The sequence below is a fragment of the Pipistrellus kuhlii genome, unplaced genomic scaffold, assembly GCF_014108245.1.
Source record: "Pipistrellus kuhlii isolate mPipKuh1 unplaced genomic scaffold, mPipKuh1.p scaffold_m20_p_18, whole genome shotgun sequence".
NCBI lineage: Eukaryota > Metazoa > Chordata > Mammalia > Chiroptera > Vespertilionidae > Pipistrellus > Pipistrellus kuhlii.
In genome coordinates, this window is record NW_023425493.1 from 18,546,892 (window position 1) to 18,569,175 (window position 22,284).

The 22,284-nt window shown below is 38.3% G+C and overlaps 1 protein-coding gene across 1 annotated transcript in view; it reads right to left on the reverse strand.

Moving 5' to 3' along the window:
- The window catches only part of AXDND1 (axonemal dynein light chain domain containing 1), a 52,520-nt gene that overhangs the window by 19,315 nt on the left and 10,921 nt on the right, over window positions 1-22,284 (reverse strand). Inside the window, exons 7-16 of the mRNA XM_045583417.1 lie at window positions 21,049-21,151; window positions 18,559-18,680; window positions 15,273-15,413; window positions 14,450-14,554; window positions 12,546-12,666; window positions 10,580-10,681; window positions 9,245-9,404; window positions 6,368-6,438; window positions 3,709-3,943; window positions 382-583 (exon numbers count right to left, since the gene is read on the reverse strand). Of these exons, the coding sequence (XP_045439373.1) occupies window positions 382-583; window positions 3,709-3,943; window positions 6,368-6,438; window positions 9,245-9,404; window positions 10,580-10,681; window positions 12,546-12,666; window positions 14,450-14,554; window positions 15,273-15,413; window positions 18,559-18,680; window positions 21,049-21,151 (1,362 nt within the window). The remainder of the gene's footprint in view (window positions 1-381; window positions 584-3,708; window positions 3,944-6,367; window positions 6,439-9,244; window positions 9,405-10,579; window positions 10,682-12,545; window positions 12,667-14,449; window positions 14,555-15,272; window positions 15,414-18,558; window positions 18,681-21,048; window positions 21,152-22,284) is intronic.

Here is a 22,284-nt window from a genome sequence, read left to right on the forward strand (position 1 = left end):
TACTGCAGTCTTGAGCACAGGACCCCCTCACGCTCCTGCTCTGTGAGATGGGCTTTCTTCCTGGGAGGAACAGGATTTTAAAATATATTTTATACAGAGAGGAAGGGAGAGAGATAGTTAGAAACATCGATGAGAGAGAGTCATCGATCAGCTGCCTCTTGCACACCCCCTACTGGGGATATGCCCGCAACCAAGGTACATGCCCTTGATCGGAATCGAACACGGGACCCTTCAGTCCCCAAGCCGACGCTCTATCCATTGAGCCAAACTGGTCCCGGCAGGAACAGGATTTTAATGCTTGTCATCTGACCCCAGCTACCTGTGGCTGAAGTTAGGTATTGAGGAAATGCAATTGAGAAGCAGAGAGCTATGGGAACTTACGAGCCAGAATCTCCCTCAAAGTCCTGTGGAACAGTACCAACAACGTGTAATAATGCATCCATTTGAGATACCATTTCATTAGTTTTTTCTGTAAGTGTGTCCCATTCTTCAAGAAGAATTTCAGGAATCTCCAGATGGTCTTCGATCTTGTAAGAATAGTACTCAAGATTACTAATCAAATTTAAAAGAATTTTAGAGAGACCTAGAAAAGTGAGAAAAGCATGAATTGTTAGAAATATTTGTAAGTTTATTATTTCTTTAAAAAAAAATATATATATATATATTATTTCAGAGAGAAGGGGGAGGGAGAGAGTTTAGAGAGGGAAGGAGGAAGGAAGGAGGGGGAAGGAGAGAGAGAAACATCAATGATAAGAGAGAATCACTGATCGGCTGCCTTCTGCATGCCCCCTGCTGGGGATCGAGTTCGAAATCCAGGCATGTGCCCTTGACTGGAATTGAACCTGGGACCCTTCAGTCCGCAGGCTGATGCTCTAGCTCACATGTGTCAAACACAAGGCCCGAGGGCCAAATCCGTCCCGCCAGGCCTTGCAATGTGGCCCGCACCGCCGCTGTCATCACTGCACTCCGCTGCGTTTCCATCACAATGACAGTTTATGACTGTTCAGTAAACCATTCGGCCCGCGATTTAGGCTGGATTTTAGATTTTGGCCCCTTCTCTGATTGAGTTCGACACCCCTTCTCTAGCTACTGAGCCAAACCATCTAGGGCTAAGTTTACTATTTCAATAGCCTTATATAACAAAAGGCGAGTGTGCAAATAGACTGAATGGCAGAACAAGCGAAACAACTGAACAATTGTTTGATATGAAGTGCACTGACCACCCGGGGGCGTGTACAGAATATGGTGGGCACTGGCTGAGGCAGGATAGTGGAGCAGGTGAGCAGAAGCACCAAACAAGCCTCTGGTGGTTACTGAAAATTCTTTGCTCCCTTGTGCCGTGGTCCTGCCGGGCACTCACACCTGCTGCCAGCACCAACCTCACTTGCACCCACAGTCAGTACAAGAGCCGCTGCTCATACCCTCTGTCAGTGCCTAGCACCAATAGCAGGTATGAGCAGCGGCTGCCAGCCCAATTGCCCCTGAGGGCTTCTCCACCTCCCCCTGCTCCTGAGGGGCAATTGGGGCAGCAGCTGCTGATCGCACCCACTGCTGGTGCTGTCAGAGAGTATTAGTGTGTCCAGCACCATCAGCATGTGAGAGCAGCAGGAGTGGGGCTGCTGGCATGGGATCGGGGGCTGCAGCAGGAGGGGCTGGGCAGGGGCACGGAGGATGAACCAAGATCCATTCTGTGCCCACTGCAGCCTCACGGCCCACAGTTCCTTTCTATGTGCATGAATTCGTGCACTGGGCCCTTAGTAAATTATAAAATACTAATGGGCAGAGGCATATCTTTTTTCACCTTTTTATTATCCTATAGCTTGCTTAGAAAAAATCTTATTAAGAGCAGTTCTTAGATAAATCTTTAGTAAATAAATATTGGATAATTAGTGCTTTTCTGACTGATAGACTATTTGATGGCAACTTATAAAGTATTTTCAATGCCTCCATCAGTAAACTTTGACCGCTTAGGAGTATTCAAAGAGATCTGTTAATTTCATTATCACTCTTCATTTTGACTTTCATTATCGTAAACCATTTACTGTGTTTCCCCGAAAATAAGACATCCTCCGAAAATAAGACCTACTTACAGGTTTCCTTCTGAGTGAAATATAAGGCATTCCCCCCACAAAAATAAGCCCCCCCCCCCCCAGGCTCTGTCTCAGAATATTATTGCTAAACATGAGAGATTTGGTCCACTGATTCTGAAAGAAATGGAGTCACAAAAAATTCACCAGGAAATTCAGGAATTGGATTGTTATGATGATGTTCCAGAAGATGATGACATGATTATCATTCAATAAATGAGTAAATTCTTGATACTGTAGGATTCACAGTTTGTCTGGTTTGTGTTGACAACTACCGTACTACCGTACCGTATACAGGTAATAAATTTCCTTTATTTTCATTTAACAATAAATGTGTACTGTATTCTTCTTCATGGAAAAATAAGACATCCCCTGAAAATAAGACCTAGCGCATCTTTGGGAGCAAAAATTAATATAAGACACTGTCTTATTTTCGGGGAAACAGGGTATATTACTGCTGTAACAGATCATAAAGATTGTGTCTCCCTACCTAGAGTAGTTTGATATTGAACAACAGTGGTAGTTAATGCATCAGAATTGCCTGGAACACTTTCCAGAGAAGGATTGATTCTTAGGTAACATATGATAACATAGGGATTAAAAGTGTTTTGATGGATTTTTAATGTCTCTCATGGGTTTTGGAGGGCGAATTTTCAATATGTCTGAAGGAAAACTGGGATATTAGGTCATCCCACTGGGGAAATAAAATTGAAGTTCAAAATCTGCTAAGGAGTAGAGGCCCTGGTAAATGCACCAGGCTTTCACTTGGGACCCCTGCATCCCTGAACGGCTACATCTTAGAAGGAAGGGTGGAATAGAATAGACCGGTTCTTGCAAAGCCTGGAGCAACACTTCATCTCAGTTCAGTCCCTTTTTGGATTAAAATGACCTACTCCTATCCTAAATAACCTGCCAGAATAAAAACTAAAACCATTCTTTTGAAATATAGCATCATCCCATCTTAATTATTTCTAGAATTTATCATACATGACGTCTAACATCAATCAGAAATAACCAGGAATATGAAAAGAATAGACTCAAAACCAAGACATATTGCAAACAATAAAAAAGACCTAAGCAAAAAAGGAAAGAGAGAGAGAGAGAGAGAGAAAGAGAGAGAGAGAGAGAGAGAGAGAAAGGGAACACCATGGGCACAGAAAACAGTGTGTGACTGTGGGGTGGGGTGGGGGGAGGTATAGATGGAAGAGGGTATAGGGGGGATATTAATAAATGGTGATGGGGAAAAATAAAATTTAAAATTAAAAACATACTTAGTATACCTGAAACTAAAATAATATCATGTCAACTTTAATTTAAAAAATGAAGAAAAAAAAAAGACCTACAGGAGAATTATATATCATCCAATTATCTAAAACTGACTATAGTGATGGTTGCACACGTCTGTGAATACACTAAAAATAATCTAACTGCACACTTTAAACAGGTAAACTGTATTGTATAAGAATGACATCTCAACAAAGTGATGCTCAAGGGTTTATTTTGCTTTATTTCTAAAACTATTCAAGTACTATCTTTATTTTAACTATTAATTTTATTGAAAATAATCGTTATTAAACTCCTTTTATGTTAATTATCTAATTATCATTGTTTTTTTTCTTACCATTATCCCCAGTTATTCTTAATTTAAATTCTTTGTAGAGTTTGTCTGTGTTTTTTATAATTTCCTCCATAAATTGGAACTCTGGTGGCATTGCCCCCTCCATACTTCTATGGCGATGAAACATCCCAAATCCAATATCTGTCCAGTTTCCCTGTAAATATTTGATAATCTTGAGAGAATCAAGTTTTGACACTAGAGAACTCCCAGTAAACTTCTCTTTATTGTCATTCAGTGTCTAGGGAGTGAAAGGGAGGTAATAAAATTAGCACATTACCCACTAATGATTTCACCAAAGTCAAATCAGATCTTTATTCCAATTATTTTGGAGTTAAATATCCTATTATTGTTTGTTCATACCATTTCTTCATCTGACATACATTTTATTTTCAAAATTAAAGTAAATTTAAATTTATTTACTATCTTATAAGATTATCCATCGTTTACCAGGATGAAAATAATTATATTAAATCTATATGGGTAAAAATTTGGTGATAGGCAATTAAGTACCAAAGAGCTAAGCATGGATAGAAAGGAAATTTGACACATGCTACGACATGCATAAAATTAAGAACATTATGCTGAAGGAAGGATGAAAGTCACAAAGTCCAAATCTAAATAATTCCACTTATATGAGGCGCCCAGAGTACTCAAATTTAGAGAGACAGAAAGTAGAATGGTGGTTACCAGGGACTAGGGCAGGAAGAAATGGGCAGTTAATGTTTAATGGGTAGGTAAAGTTTCAATTTGGGAAGATGAAAAAAGTTTTAGAGATGGATGGTGGTGATGTTTGCACAACAATGTAAATGTACTTAATGTCATTGAACTGTACACTTAAATTGGTAAATTTTATGTTTATGTATATTTTACCACATTTTTAAAATAGTGTTATTAATTTTAAAAGTCCAATTTGTCCTTAAGACAAAAGCCAGGTATAGGAGAGACACAAATGTTACATCTTACAGTTACAGAACTGTAATTTAAAAAAAGAAAAAAACCTATAGGAGAATCAGATATCTCCTCCCTGCCTTTTTTTCTGGAAGCTTAACTTATTTGACCCAAAAATCTAAAATATAACTGAAAATAAAATAGTTAAACATATTTTTAAAAGCCCTGGTAGTCTTGCTGTTTTCCTTGACTTACCCAAAACTTAGTATGGCATTTTATTTTATTTTATTTTTTAATAAATATTGTTCATATTATTACAAATGTTCCTCATTTCCCCCCCCCCTCCATTGCTCCCCTCCACCAGGTTCCCACCCCACCCTCTGCCCTTTCCCCACCCCACATTGTCCTTATCCATAGGTGCACAGTTTTTGTTCAGGCTCTTCCCACACCCCCCACTCCCCTTTTCCCCGAGAATCGTCAGTCCACTCCCCTTCCATACCTCTGATTCTATTATATTTACCAGTTAATATTGTTCATCGTTTTTTTTTTTAAATTTCCTTGGCTTTTAGTTTCACTTGTTGATAGTTATATATTTGTTGATCATAATTTTTATCTATATATTCTTCCTCTTCCTAAAGAACCCCTTTCAGCAATTCATATAATTCTGGTTTGGTGATGACAAACTCCTTTAGCTGTTTTTTTTATTTGTGAAGGTCTTTATCTGGCCTTCCATTCTGAGTGATAGCTTTGCTGGGTAGAGTATTTTTGGCTGTAGGTTCTTGATATTCATCACCTTGAATATTTCTTGCCATTCCCGTCTGGCCTGCATGGTTTCTGTTGAGAAATCAGCTGACAATCGTATGGGTGCTCCTTTATAGGTAACTACCTGCTTTGCTCTTGCTGCTTTTAATAGTCTCTCTTTGTCTTTTGCTCTTGGAATTTTAATTATGATGTGTCTTGGTGTGGTCCTCTTTGGATTCCTTTTGTTTGGGGTTCTGTGCACTTCCTGGACTTGTAAATCTATTTCTTTCCCCAGGTGGGGGAAGTTTTCTGTCACTATTTCTTCCAGTATTCTTTCGGTATTTTGCTCTCTCTCTTCTTCTGGGACACCCATAATTCTGATGTTGGTTCTTTTGAAGTTGTCCCAGAGGTTTCTTACACTATCTTCAACTTTCTGGATTCTCTTGTCTTCTTGCTTCTGTGGAGGAGTGTCCTCTGGCTCTTTTGTTCCAAATCTCTGACTTGATTCTTGCAATCTTCCATTCTGTTTTTAGGACTCTGTATAATATTTTTTATTTCAGAGAATGTATTCATTTCTAATTGATCCTTTATTATTTCTAGTTGATCCCTTTTCATATTTTTATAGGTCTTATTTATTTTATCTGCCTTTTCTAGGAGATTCTTGAAAAACCTTATAAGCATGGTTTTGAACTCTATATCCAATTGCTTCTTGTCCTCCATTTCTTTTGTTTGTGATCTGTTTCCTTGTCTCGGCATTTTCACAGCTTCCCTGAGTTGGTAGGATGGCTTTGTGTGCTAAGGTGTCCTATATGGTTCAGTGGGTCAGCCTCACAGTTACCTGAGGTGGACAGTCTTGGTGTAGCTCTTTGTGGGCTGTGTGTGCAGTCTACTTGTTAAGCCTTGCTTGTTGTTGGTATCACTGGGAAGAGTTGATCTCCAAGCCAATTGGCTATGAGGATTAGAAGTGTCTCTAGTATGGCATTTTAAAGATTGAGATATGACTCAGTTGGAGGTGAGGAGTGGCAAGTCTTACCTTTAGCCAGTTTTTTACGTCTGCAAGAATTGATACAAATACATTTTCTTTACCAAGGAATAAACTGTCTTGTGGTCTGAAAGAAGGAAAAAGAAAAAGAGCAGGTCTCAGAACATGGTATAAAGAAAGAAAATCATGAATCCATACACCATATGACAATATTATGGCTTCTCCTTAATGATTTTCAAGCATGCCTTCCATGTTCAGCCTCCCTTCCATAGGCATTCATCTTTAAATTTTCAAATAAGTACATAAATTCAGATTCTACTCAGGCCTGAATAACCAAGTAACAGGGTCAGAGGCCATAGTAGTATTAAAAAAATACTAGTAGTATTTAAAAAAATAAATAAATAAAATAAAATAAATAAATAAATAAATAAATAAATCATTTTGCCCTAGCTGATTTGGCTCAATGGATAGAGCTTCCTGTGGATTGAAGGGTCTCAGGTTTGATTCTGATCAAGGACACATACCTAGATTGCATCTCAATTCCTGGCCCTGGTTGGGGGGCATGCAGGAGGCAACCAATCGATGTGTCTCTCTTATATTGATGTTTCTGTCTCTCCCCCTCCCTTCTGTATTCAAAATTAGATCACCATAAGAATAATTCCTGTTGGACACAGCTGTCAAAACAACATGTAATTAGAAAGGAAGCCTAATGAATAATTAAGGTTAGGTGCCCCAACTTCTGGTAGGAAAGTTTCCTGTCATATGCAGGCATCTTCAAACTACGGCCCGCGGGCCACATGCGGCCCGCAGAGGAGTCTGATCCGGCCCGCCAGGTTTTTTGGGCATTGAGCACAGCCGAGGTATTACAGTAGGAATTAGTAATTCATATAGTCCGGCCCTCCAGCTCTCTGAGGGACTGTGATCTGGCCCCCACTTTAAAAAGTTTGAGGACCCCTGCCTAAAGTCTCAAGGGAAGAAAGCTGTCAATAAAGAAGTTAAATGAGAGAAAGGGAGAAGAGAACCACTGCCATCTGTGTTCTCCTCCCAGCTAAGAGTCAACAAATGGGAATGGCAGCAGCAACTTGCCTTAGCCTGGATATATACCAGCTTCAACTTCCAGAACTTCCAAATCTACTAACAGAGGATATGAAAAAACTGAAACCACCATTCTCAATTTGAAATGCAAATGATACTTAAAGGTGTGGACTCTAACCTACATTCAAAGTATAGATTCCAGCCTAGACTTAACTACTTGATAGACAGCCTCTTCCACTATCAGATTTTTCTAATTGTTATATAATACTAGAGGCCTGGTGCACAAATTTTGTGCAGGGGGGGGGGGTGTTCCTTAGCCCAGCCTGCACCCTCTCCAATCTGGGACCTGTCAAAGGATGTCCTACTGTTGGTTTACAGGGATTGGACCTAAACGGGCAGTCAGACATCCCTTTCACAATCGGGGACTGCTGGCTTCAGCTGCTCACCTGCCTGCCTACCTGCCTGATTGTCACTAACCACTCTCTCTGCTGGCCTGCTCACTCCCAAATGCCCCCCGCTAGCCTGATCACCCCCAACTGCCCCCCCTACTGGCCTCTCATCCCCAACTGTCCCCCTGCTGGCCTGCTCTCTCCAAACTACCCCCCTCCCCTGCTGTCCTGATCATCTATAACTGACCCCCACTGACGACCTGCTCACCCTAACTGGTCCCCCTGCTGGTCTGCTTACTATCAATGGCCCCTGCTATCCCATCCTGGCCTGATCACCTCCTGGCGACACAAGGTACCAGCCCATCCTTTTTTTTCTTTTTTTAACACCTCCTTGAGCGGAGGCCAGGACCCGCTAGAAGCAAGTATCTAGAATTTATTTATCTTCTATAATTGAAACTTTGTAACCTTGAGTGGAGGCTAGGGCTGGCCAAGGCAGGGAAAAAGCTTGGCTTCCTCCATTGCTGAGGCAACCCAAGCCTCCTCCTTGCTCCAGCTCTGTGGCCGGCTGCCATCTTGGTTGGGTTAATTTGCATACTTGCTCCTGATTGGCTGGTGGGTGTGGCTTGGCATAGTGGAGTGATGGTTAATTTGCATGTTTATTAGTATAGATAAGAGCCAATCAAAATCAATTTCCTTAGAACTGCCACCCATGGATTCCATTTCTCTGCACCTGCTTTGTGCTATGCTAAAGAATTTGCAAATAGATCTAGATCACATGTGTCAAACACAAGGCCCGCTGGCCAAATCCGTCCCGCCAGGCCTTGCAATGTGGCCCGCACCGCTGCTGTCATCACTGCACTCCGCTGCGTTTCCATCACAATGACAGTTTATGACTGTTCAGTAAACCATTCGGCCCGCGATTTAGGCTGGATTTTAGATTTTGGCCCCTTCTCTGATTGAGTTCGACACCCCTAATCTAGATAGTATCCAAGTTTGCCAATAGTAAAGAGGAGAGAAAAGAAAGAGTTGGACTTGAAACAGAAGTAGCAGCAGATGGACAGAGGGATCAGGATGGACTACCAAGATGATTAGCACTTGAAACCATTAGACAAGTAGTAGGCAAACTCATTAGTTAACAGAGCCAAATATCAACAATACAATGATTGAAATTTTTTTTGAGAGCCGAAAACCGACTTCTGCGCATGGGCCACAAAGTTTCAATTGCACTGTACATATGTGCCTGCATGTGGTATTTGTGGAAGAGCCACACTCAAGAGGCCAAAGAGCCGCATGTGGCTCGCGAGCCGCAGTTTGCCGACCACTGCATTAGACCATTCAAACTTCCAGAACTGTGTCTTCATAAGGATTGCTGGTACATTACCAAAATCAATGGTAGAGTAATTACAAGGTAAAAGAGAGAAAAGAGTGAGAGGAAGAATTGAACTGAGTTATCAGACATGACACAGTATAATCAGAAACACAAGATTCTTGGAGACTCACTTATTAGTTTTGAAGAACTTTTGCCATTTGATAAGGCCTTTGTTAATCACGAGAAATTCCTGCCTTGTAGATTCTTCGTTTTCTTCCACTTCCTGTTTAAATTTATTCACTGCGTTTTTCCATTTCTGTGTCAACTTCTGCAACAATGCAAGATCCGAAGTGTCCTAGATAAAATGCATGGAATCAAACCACTTTTTCATTTATTAATATAACAAAGTTATTAGCATACACCAAGCCATTATCAATATTATAATACCAGAGACATCCATAGAAAATGGATTTCAAAATTAAAAAGGTATTCCTCCTTCAAAATATCATCAGTGACACTACTATACAGTCCCTTCAGTGGTAGATTTTATGTGGAACAAGTATTAGAGGCAAATGTTTTTTCCTTTGCAACAAGAGCCCAATTTTCCCATGAAACTTTCATGGAAGGTAGTGTAGTAGTGCACTGGAAAGAACAGAAATTCAAAGCCAAACAGAACGAAATGTGAATCTGAGACATTTAACTGGCTGTGGAACCTGGGGGATTGTTATTTAATGTATCTGAGATTAATTTTCTTATCCATTATAATCGGCCTAAATAAAGATGTTGACCCTTAGCTGGCAGGGGAGCACAGATGGCGAAACTTCGTGCACTGCTGCAGGGGGTGGGGGGGGGACATCCCTCAGCCCAGCCTGCCCCCTCTCAGAGGATGTCCTACTGATGGCTTAGGCCGGCTCCCCGTGCCTAAACCACAGTCTGGCCTCCCTCGGCAGGAGGTGACCCGGTCAAGTAGGGGAAGGCGCCACCCCATCACTCTGCTGCTGCTACCATTACTGGCCCTCCTCAGCCCTCACAGCTGTTGCAGCTTTGTCCAGAAGGACATCTGGAAGACATCCAGTCTATCCAGTCTAATCAGTATATTACCCTTTTATTAGTATAGATTGTCAAAAGAATTAAATGAAATGACTAGGGTAAATAGTTTGACTCTAGAAACAACTTTCCTCCTTTGTAACCTAGTGTGCTCACTGAATTTCCCCATTAAATTGCAAAGAATGCATCGATAATACAACTATTTTAATAAACACAGCTCATTACAACTTTTTTAGTTTAACTAATAAATAGAGTAACTATAAGTAACATTTACAGTGTTATTAACTTAGATAAACTGCTTAACTTGCTTTGATTAGAAGACCTTTATTCACCTTTCCTTTTGTTTTTCATCTTGCCACAATAAAGCACAAATGTAAAACTATATTTAAAATTTAACCTATAAATTTAGCAAAAGCCGCTTATAGTCTCAACTCTCAATAGTTGGAGTCTCTTTTTCCATAAGTTACATGAACTGAAGTTTACCTTCGTTGACATCATGATAATGAAATGCTTAGCATATTTATTCCAGGCTTTTTCATTGAGGTAAAGGTTTTTAGCTGATATGACTCTATTTCTTTGAATTACCTATATTAAAAAAGAACTGAAATTAAGATCCCAAATCATTAACAAATCACTTTAATTTATTAAACTCAAACCAATTTTACACTGAACTATGAACTCAATCACTATGACTTATATAAATCATGAACTAGTTTGAATCACAAATTTATATTTTCTAAAACTACTAAACTAGAGCCAAATTGGAATATGGTATGTAGCAGAAGTTCTCACACAATTTGATACCAAATACCTGTTACAGCCCTAGCTGGTTTGGCCCAGTGGATAGAGTGTTGGCCTGCAGAGTGCAGGGTACTGGATTTGATTCCGGTCAAGGGCACATGCCCAGGTTGTGGGCTCCATCCCCAGTATGGGGTGTGTAGGAGGCAGCCAATCAGTGATTTTTCTCTTATCATCATGTTTCTATTTCTCCCTCTCTCTTCCTCTTTGAAATCAATAAAAAACATATTAAAACACACACACACACAAAGTCATACTCTTAATAATTATTGAGATCTTCAAAGAGCTTTTCTATATGTGATTTTATCTATTGATATTTATTATATTGTTAGTTAAAACTGAAAATATTTAAAATCCACTTGTTAATTTACTTAAATATAACATTAATAAATTAACATACATTAACAAAAATAACATTTTTATGAAAAAATTTTTATTTTCCAAAACAAAAAAAAAAAATAAAGAAAAGATCACCACTTTCACATTTAAAAAAATCTCTTTAATAAAATAGAGCTGAATTTCATAATTTGCTTCTGCATTCAATCTGTTGCAATATTTCATATCGTGTAACTTCAAAAAAATCCACTATACTCATGTGAGAATGACAGTGAGGTAAATAACATTCTAGCATTAAGATGAAAGTAGTTTTAAAATAAAGAAAGAAAGAAAAAAAAAGAAAGAAAAAAAGATGAAAAGAAAATAATTTGACTTCATGAAAAGATCTCACAGACCCCCAAGGGGTCATACTTTGAGAACCACTGATATACTGAATCAATTACCAGTATATAGTCATTCAATGAATGACTGTTCTAGACACTGTGCATATAGCTGTAAACAAAAGAAATAAAGTCCTTATTTTCAGGGAGTTGACATGCTAGCTGTCATGTCCTGTTGGAACTTTAGGGGTGATCTAACACAAAGCCTCATCAATTCGAGGCATTCTTTTAGAGAACCCTCTGCCAGCAGTCAATTCTCAACTGATTAAATACTCCTAGAGTGAGGGAACTCACTTGTCTTCTTTATTTTTCCTAATGAATATGTCTAGCTCCCGGATTTGTTTCTTATATATTTACTGTCATGACTATTTCCTCTGGGCATGACAATGTCCCTTTTAAATTCTGTATCAGGATAGAACATTGTGTCCTGGATGAGTTCTGACTCATGGGACAAAAATCTGAAACTGTTCCAGGTCATAATTTGCTATTAATTTTCTAAGTCCCATATGTGATAATAAGCAACATCACAGCACACACTTAACACTTTAGAAAAATAGAAGATTCTTGCTCATACTTCAAAGATTCTGGTAAGAAAAAAGAAAAAAGAAAAAAAGAACCCTTTAAGTGAGCAATAACCACACACCTAATAGTAAGGAAACAAACAAAAAAATATAACTTACCCTTTCCAAGATTCATTATATCTACCATACTCATCAATTAAATATGCATCTTCATGTTTTCATTTGACTCTACTTTTTTTTAAAGTATTTTTATTGTTGAGAGTATTATAAATGTTCCCCATTTTTATCCCTTTGCCCTGCTCCTCTTGTCTCCCACCCCATCATTTTTTAATTTTTGGTACAATTAAAATTTGTAAAATGAAATTTTATTCAAACAAAAAAAGAAGTTCAAGTTATGATTCCTGATGAACCAACCTTTAGGGCCAATTTATATGTGGCTGTGCTCCAGATATCTCTTTCTGTCATTAATTGTTTAATATCATTCTCCATCCTTCCTCTTTGTAACATATATAAGTCATGGTAATCTTCCACAATTCTAAAAGAAAAATTAAGAAACAGCTATAAAGGACATTTTTAAAAAGAAGAACTTTTTTTTTTTAAAGCAAGTTGTCCCTTTAAAACTGATCATAAGGTAATTATAGTATAATTGCTGGATATTTTGATAATAGAAATATAAGAAAAATATTCATAGTTTGTTTAAAAATCTCACAAAAGTTAAAGTAAAGCTCTATCTGGTTTGTCTCAGTGGACAGAGCATTGGCCTGCAGACTGAAGGGTCCCAGATTCAATTTCGGTCAAAGGCATGTACCTTGGTTGTGGGCACATCCCCAGTAGTGATAGTGCAAGTGGCAGCTGATGGATGTTTCTCTATTAGAGAGTTAGAAACTTCAATGAGAGAAACATCCATCAGCTATCATACCCTTCGTCTATGTAAAAAGTCAATAAAATATATTTTTTTTTAAAAAGAAAAAGAAAGTTAAAGTAAAAAGTTCAATATACTGTTATCTGCTCTAAATATTTTTCAATATATTCTTCCAGTAGAATTTTCACAACACGGTATTCCAAGAACGTAACACTATATCTAATAAAAATTTTAGAAAACAAGTAGCAATAATACAGTAATTTTACTGTTAAGTTTGTATTTCTCACAGACTTAGGATTCTTTACTAAACGCATTAAGCCCAACCGTTGTGAGACATTACATTTTAAAATTACATGTAATTAGTATAAGAGTTAAACAAATTCACTTGCCATGAAAAGAAATTCTCCACCAACCAACCACAAGCTAAGTATAATTAAGTACCCTTTTCTTAAATATGTTTCCTTCATGTTTACCAGAACATACCTTTTCCTTCTAACCTACACTGGACTTCTCTTAGAATTAAAAGCCCTTCTGAGATTAAATACAAACACAGAAGTAGTAAAATGAATAGAAGCATTTGATAAACCTTTTAAAACACATCCTTCTAAGAAATATCAACTTTGCTACATGAGTTAAAAGCCAGCAAAGCTTTGAACCCTGGCTGCTTTCAAAATTGATTAATTGCATCAGAAACCATATCTCACCATTTGACCCTTTACAGAAAAAAAAAAAAAAATGCTCACCACAAATAGAGAATAAAACATTAAGACCATAGTAGAGCCCTAACCAGTTTGGCTCAGTGGAGAGAAAGTCTGTGGTCTGAAAGGTCTCAGGTTCGATTTCGGTCAATAGCATGTACCTTGATTGTGGGCACATTCCCAGTGGGAGGTGTGCAGGAGGCAGCTGATCAATGTTTCTCTCTCATCGATGTTTCTAACTCTCTAACTCTCTCCCTTCCTCTCCATAAAAAATAAAAATAAAAATAAAAATATATTAATAATAATTTTTTTAAAAGACTATAGTAGAATCACTAAAATCCTCCCCCCAAAAACTAGACTCACTATTCATTACAAAAATGCAAACAAAAACCAAGTATCTTTTCATACCTATCCAATTAGTAATAAGATATGGGCAAAAGGTAACTCTCCTGTACTGATGAGTGGATATATACGGGTGCAACTACTTTGTGGAATATTTGGCAACATCTAGCAAGAGAAGGAAGGCTATGCATATTATGTGATGTAGTAACTCCACTTCTAGGTATACATCCCTAGACTATCACTCAAGAAGACATTAGACATCTACAAGATGTGCATTGCAACGGTGCCCGGAGGAGTTAGTATATGCAATGAACTTTACACTGTTGTAATTTTAAAAAACTTTCAAATGTTTCTATAAAATTTTGAAATAAATTGTGAAACAAGTATGACATAATGACAAACATTTGGTAACTCACTTGGCATTCTTTTCAGCATCTAATAGAGCTTGTGCCAAATCCTGGTGGGTCTTCTCTGCATCCTTTGTTAACTTCATATCATGTGCCCGAACCAAACACAGCTCCCTTAAAATAAAGCAAAGAACTTTTACAATCATAGTTAAAGATTTCCAAAACTTTCTACCCAGGAAAATCAGGTTTATACTCAAGAATCTTCGCAGTTATCACTGTACATCTCTTCCTAGCTTTTTTTACTTTACAAACCAAATCAATAAACCTAGTGTACATCTGGATGGAATCTTGCCAGATTTGTCAGTGGACTCAGGCTGGTTAGAAAAGGCCGAAATAAAATGTGGGGGTATCCTCTAGAATGGAGTGAAGGTAGGTGCTGACAGGCAAGGCCTCCAGGCTGCTCTATCCTACCCTCTGACCTGCCTATCCTACCCTCTTCATTCTTGCCACTAATTACCTTGCTATGAGTTTAGGTGATCACTGACCTTGATTGCTATATAATGCTTATTCTCTTTGGCATTTGAACCTTAACATCCATAATCAAGGCACTGCTCTGTAAACCTGATTTAAAAAAATCTCTATCTTAGATGGAAGAACCAGATCTTTTCCCTACTGAATATACACAGAGCCCTAGTTTTGTGTTAACCTGTGTAACCCATGCCTATATATCTATATCTAAATCTACATCTATATCCAGTCCTTTCTGTTCTCTTGCTAAACATGAAAAGAAAACAAGAGTCCTCACCTTTAACCATTCTACTTTCCCTGAGTATTCTTGACTCACTATAGAGACATGGCTTTGACTTTTGTGTTTAAGATAATCAGTTTTTACCTGGTCAGTTCCTCAATAACATTCTTAAAATTGTACAATTCTTGCAAAATGCGCTGATCCATCAGTCGCTGAGTTACCAAGTCCTTATAGAAGTCAATCATCTGCCGGGCAATTTGGTCAAGCATTTGTACATACCGTTCTCTGCATGATAAAGAAGGAAACCAAGACATCATGCAGAAAAGGAAAAAGGAGAGAAAATACTTATATAAATAAACCATTATGAATGAGACTCAGAATGAGAAAATAGTGTTAGAGAAACACTGAACAGACACAAATACAGAAAAAGAAAGAGATTTAGGCTGTGTATTCCTACTATACTCATACACATGAATGAACTTTGAATAATTTTAACCAGTCATAATTGAAACATCAGAAATGCAAACAAAATGGAACATCTTTCTTTCCCTTGTTTTAAAGTATAAACTCTATCAGAATGAGAACCATGTCCTACATATTTATAACATCTAACAGAGTGCCTTGAATATAGTGTGATTTTAATAAGTAGGAAATTCGTGAATAAAACCACTTTCCTCAAACTGACCAAAATTAAAAACCACTATTTAAAAAGAAAAAAAAAAAGACCTGCCCTTGCCAGTTTGCTCAGTGGTTAGAGTGTCAACCCATAGACGGAAGGGTCTCTGGTTTGATTCCTGGTCAAGGGCATGTACCAACGGCAGGTAACCTTGTTAATAGGTTCAAATCCCAGCCCCTGATTGGGACACATGTGGGAGACAACCAAAGTGTTTTTCTCACCTTGATTTTTCTCTTTCTCTCTCTTCCCCCCACTTCCTCCCTCTCACTCTCTCTAAAAAAAAAATCAATGGAGCCGAAACCGGTTTGGCTCAATGGATAGAGCATCGGCCTGTGGGCTGGAAGGTCCCGGGTTCGATTCTGGTCAAGGGCATGTACATTGGTTGTGGGCACATCCCTGGTAGGGGGTGTGCAGGAGGCAGCTGGTCGATGATTCTCTCTCATCGATATTTCTAGCTATCTATCCCTCTCCCTTCCTCTCTGTAAAAAATCAATAAAATATATATTTTTAAGAATCAATGAAAAAAATATCCTCGTGTAAAGATGAAAACAAACAAACAAACACCAAAAACCTTAAATACAAAGTTGTTTCTTTTGTTTCTGAATAAAACTAAACAAAATATTTGAAAATGATTACAGATAATAAATTACAAATACCATTAACTGAGCAGTCTTTGTTTATATTAAAAGTGACTGAAGTATTTATCCTAACCCTGAGATCCCAAAATTTTAAACATTTCACAAAAAGAACACATCCTCAATAAGCTCATGAATAAGTGCTCAACATAATCAGTTGGCAGGGAAATGCAAACTAAAACCATAATAACATAGACACCCACCAGAATTGTTAAAAATAGAAAGACTTGCAAAACCAAATGTGAGCAAAAATATGGAGTAACCAGAACACTCCTACATTATCAGTGGAAGTATACAATGGTACAACCACTTTGGGAAAAGATAGGACAATTTCTTATAAAAAGAAATGTAAATTATTAAGAAAAACAGTTATTATAAAATGCTATTTCATATGAAATCTCCTTCTGCAGCAACAGGCCTCAGAGGCAGGTTCCTGAAAAGCAGACACACACTCTAGCTGACTAGATAGCGCTCAATGAGACAGAACACAAAGCTACAGTAACATACAGAGAGAGGAGGTTCGAGGCTGATGCCAAGCATGATTTCCAGGGCATGCATGGTGTTACCATTTCCTGCGGACTTCTAATGGATCCTTACAACAAACTTGTGAAGCAGGGAAAACTCTCTAAGACAGTGGGTGCCAACCGGCAGTCCATGAGGTCCGAAAGGTTGGTGACCGCTGCTCTAAAATACTGGGCTCAGGACAACAAAAGACTGTCTAATTGAAGGTTGCCCCTAGACCTTCAAAAGAGCTCCTACCAAAACGAAATGCTGGCCACTAGATTATTCTGGACCTACAGAACGTTTCACCATTCCACCACACATCATGAATGTTTGCAGCAATCACCCCGAGACCTCACTGCCTATTCTCACCTACTTTGTATTCTTAACTCCAACTTTACCCCATTCTAAATCCTTGGCTTTGAAGACCTATTCTGATCCCATCTCTGGAACTTTAGAGTTAGTATTTTTGCCTCCCCAGTGTCTGACTCAACTTTTTTTAAAGGGCTTTGGCTTGCCTGCCTGTCTCTTTCTGTTTAGACTTCTGGGATAGAACCCCACCCTATTTTGGCCTCTGGAAGCTAATGCCTAAAGTCAGCTAGAAGATTCCTGCTTACTCCAACTCATCAGAAGGGGAAGGTTTGGATACACTGTTGGTCATGAAGTTCCTTTGCCAGGATTCCTCACCTATCCTTCCTGGCTTTGTTCTTAGGCTGACACCTCAGACTTCAGTTGTTCCTATCCTCATTCTAATTTGCCATCCTCCAGCTCTTGATGATGTTCCAACAACTTGCCCCTTCGTATCTAATCTTGACCGTCTCTTATTAATGGCCTTGCTCCTAGTGTCTCAGCACTGTCAGACAGGGGAGGTCAGCTTCCATAAATCACAGTGGACAAAAAGGGCAATTTTATATTATTAATGCCCATTCAGGAGAAACAGATATGACTCTATAGCACATGTGTCAAACACAAGGCCCGCGGGCCAAATCCGTCCAGCCAGGCCTTGCAATGTGGCCCGCACCGCGCTGTCATCACTGCACTCTGCTGCATTTCCATCACAATGACAGTTTATGACTGTTCAGTAAACCATTCGGCCCGCGATTTAGGCTGGATTTTAGATTTTGGCCCCTTCTCTGATTGAGTTCGACACCCCTACTCTATAGCAAGTAAACTACAGAACCCATTGTTTTAATTTTACTGATTTTTAGTTTGTTTGTTTTTTTCCAGCTTTTGGAAAGTATCAGATACTTTCCAAAAGCTGGGGAAAAAAACAAACTCTGAACCATTTTAGAGTAAGCTGAAAACATCATGCCTTTTTATCACCTAACACATTTCAGGATATATTTCTTATGGATGAGGACATTATCTTACATATTCATAGTATTTCACTCCTAATCACAGAAGAACATGATGTCACACATCTCAACAGCAATCATCTTAAGGAAGTTCTCAACTATTATATTTTTATTATAGAAAATACAATAAAAATGTAATTAGGCTCCTTCTTACCAATAGGACAGAGAAGTGTACTTTTGTGATTTTCTCAGATGCAGAGATAAAAACAGAATTCTGTTACATTCTGGAATAGAAACTGGAATCCTCCAATAACAGCTCTCACCTGATTTTGGACAGTAGTTCTCCTCTATCTGCACAGTCCACAGTGACTTGTCGAATAAGTTCATGAAACACTGTATTGTAAATGGTCTGCTCCTTCTTCAATATATGTAGCAGTTTGTGCATCTGGCAGAAGATAAGTTAATTAGCATTTATTATGGTCTTGCCAGTAAAAACGTTTTAGGATTTAATCACCCTGAATATGAACTAAGTTTTAGAAACATCTTGATTAATTTATTTCACTTACATTTTCTGTTATATTTATATACGAAATTATAACTTATTTTTTAAAATCTGTGTCTAATCATTGAACCTCTTTATATGATGCACTGAGGTCACAATATCACTTTTATATTATTTCTGCCAAAATACAAAAACCTGAATCTAATTATGACTACACACTAGACAAGCCAAAATTGAGGGACATTCTACAGAATAGCTGGTCTGTGCTCTCCTAAATATCAAGATCAAGACACACAAAGAACTCTTTTGGATTACAGTTATCTAAAGGAAAATGACAGCCTGGCCGGTGTGGTTCAGTGGTTGAGTGTTGACCTATGAACCAGGAAGTCACTATTAGATACCTGGTCAGGGCACATTTCCACGTTGTGGGCTTGATCCCCAGTAGGTAAGGTGCAGGAGGCAGCCAATCAATGATTCTCTATCATCACTGATGTTTCTTTCTATCTCTCCCTCTTCCTTCCTCTCAGCAAACAATAAAAAAAATTTCTTTTTTAAAGAAAAGTGGCAAGAAAAAGCACTGAAAGAGCAGGAAAAATAGTGATGAAAGCCATTAGAGGGACAATAGATAAATCTGAATTTGGATTATCACATCAATGTTAAATTCCCTGATTTTGAAAATACTATGAATATGTAAGATAATGTCCTCATCCATAAGAAATATATCCTGAAATGTGTTAGGTGATAAAAAGGCATGTTTTCAGCTTACTCTAAAATGGTTCAGAAAAACTATAATTACAGAGATACGCAGAGAAGGATAGATAATGATAAAGTGTATAAGGCACAATGTAAACAATTGGTGAATCTGGGTAAAGGTTAGTGTCTTATTTTGAACTATGTTTCCAATTCTATAAAAATAAAGATTTATAAAACAAAAAATAGCCTTCATAAAATCTCTATATCTATGTAAGATTGAAAGAGCCCTTCCATTAAGCACAAAATAAAAATTACAAATGGTAAGAAAGCACAACTTAATTGGCAGTGCTTTTTATTGGTATGCAAAATAATAAAGGTCTTATAATCTACTAGAGGCCTGTTGCTCGAAGATTCATGCAAGAATAGGCCTTCCTTCCCATGGCTTCGCTTCAGGCCGTCCAGAAGCCTTTGCAAATCTTTGCTCCCAGCAGCGGCCAGGCAGGGCTCCCAGCAGCCTCCTCGAGAGCCTGTAAGTCTCTGCTCTGGGCTAGAGCTCCACTCCTATAGCTCTCTCCCCTCCCCCACCCTCCCCAATAGGTGTCACGCCCTGCCTGGCCGCTCCACGCCTATGTATGCAAATTAAGCCACCATCTTCGTTGGGTTAATTTGCATACTTGCCCCTGATTGGTTGATCTGCATAGCAGAGTTATGTTCAATTTGCATATTTCTCTTTTATTAGGATAGTTAGTGCTTAATATCCAATGAAATGCAGTAACAATAATACAGTTGACCTTGGAACAATGCAGGGGTTAGGAGCATCAACCTCCATGCAGTGAAAAGTCCATGCACAACTTTTAACTCCCCAAAATATAACTACAAGTCTACTGTTGACCGGAAGCTTTGCCAATAACATAAATAGTCAATTAACACATATTTTGTATGTTATATGTATTATATACTATATTCTTACAATAAATGAATCTAAAGAAAATGCTATTAAGAAAATCATAGCCGAGGCCAGTTTGGCCCAGTGGATAGAGCATAGGCCTGCGGACTGAAAGGTCCCAGGTTCGATTCTGGTCGGGGGCATGTGCCTTGGTTGTGGGCACATCCCCAGTAGGGAGTGTGCAGGAGGCAGCTGATCGATGATTCTCTCTCATCGATGTTTCTAACTCTCTGTCCCTCTCTCTTCCTCTCTGTAAAAAATCAATAAAATATATTTTTTTAAAAAGAAAAGAAAGAAAATCATAAGGAAGATAAAATATGTTTACCTTATTTACTGAAAAAATGTACATATAAATGGACAGCATAGTTCAAACACCTGTTGCTTAAAGGTCAACTGTACTAACAATTAATTATACAAGGTTTACCACATACCAAGCACTGTTCTCAGTCCTTTACATTCATTATGTCATTGATCTCCACAACAACTTTATGAGATAAATAGTATTATCATTTCTAATTTACAGGTGAGGAAAATAAGGCACAAATACATTAAATGACTTGCCCAGAGTCACCAGCTAATAAATGGCAGAGTCGAGATCCAATACTGGCATTCTACCATCTGGGAGTGTATGCTTGTAACCACTAACTAGGTCACATAGACCTTTACAATTACCTGGGTTGGACCGGTATGCTCCTTACTCTCCACACCAGCTCTCTCTAGCATAGTATCCATCACATCATTCAGCTGGACCACTTCTACTCTTTTATTGGGTTTCCTAAAAGATTAAGGTGGCAGACTTAGTAATTAGTATTACAATAATTAGTGTTACCCTCAAATCACAAAAAATATATAATATGTATATACTATGGAATATTAATGGTATCTTAAAGCATTAGACCTGTAGGTACTGATCTAATGGGCCTATCAGTAACGACAAGAAAAGGACAAAGAAGAAGAAGGCAGGGGGGGCGGGGGGGGAAACAGACTGTATTAGGCCAGCCAGCATGGCTCAGTGATTAATCATCAACCCACAAACCAAGAGGTCACAGTATGATTCTGGATCGGGGCACATGCCTGGGTTGTGGATTCAATCCCCAGTAGGGAGCATATAGGAGGTAGCTGATCAATGATTCTCTGTCATCATTGATATTTCCATCTCTCCCTCTCCTTTCCTCTCTAAAATCAATATATATATATATTTTTTTTTAAAAGACTAGTAAAATGAAGAAATACTAAAATATATATTTTTTAAAAAGACTAGTAAAATGAAGAAATACTAATGGTTAAATGTAGCACACAAAAGTATTCTGTTATTTTATATACTTTATTATATATGATCCTACAATCCCATTTCTGAGTATTCATCCAAAAGAATTGAAATCAGAATCTCAAAGAGATTAATAGCACCTCCATATTCACTGCAACACTAGTCACAACATGTAGAAGCAACGTAGATGTCCATGAATGAATGAATGGATGAGAAAATGTGGTATATACAGACAGTGAAATATGATTCAGCCTTTAAAAAGAAGGACATTCTGGAGGATATGACACAAAGTGAAATAAGCCAGTTACAGAAAGATAATACTGCATGATTCCACTCACATGAAGCATCTAAAATAGTCAAACTCGCCGAAACCAGTTTAGGTCAGTGGATAGAGCGTCAGCCTGCGGACTGAAAGGTCCCGAGTTCAATTCTGATCAAGGGCATGTACATTGGTTGCGGGCACATCCCCAGTAGGGGGTGTGCAAGAGGCAGCTGATCAATGATTCTTTCTCATCGATGTTTCTAACTCTCTATCCCACTCTCTTCCTCTCTGTAAAAAATCAATAAAATATATTTAAAATAAAATAAAATAAAATAAAAAAGAATAGTCAAACTCATAGAACTATAGACTGGAATTGTGG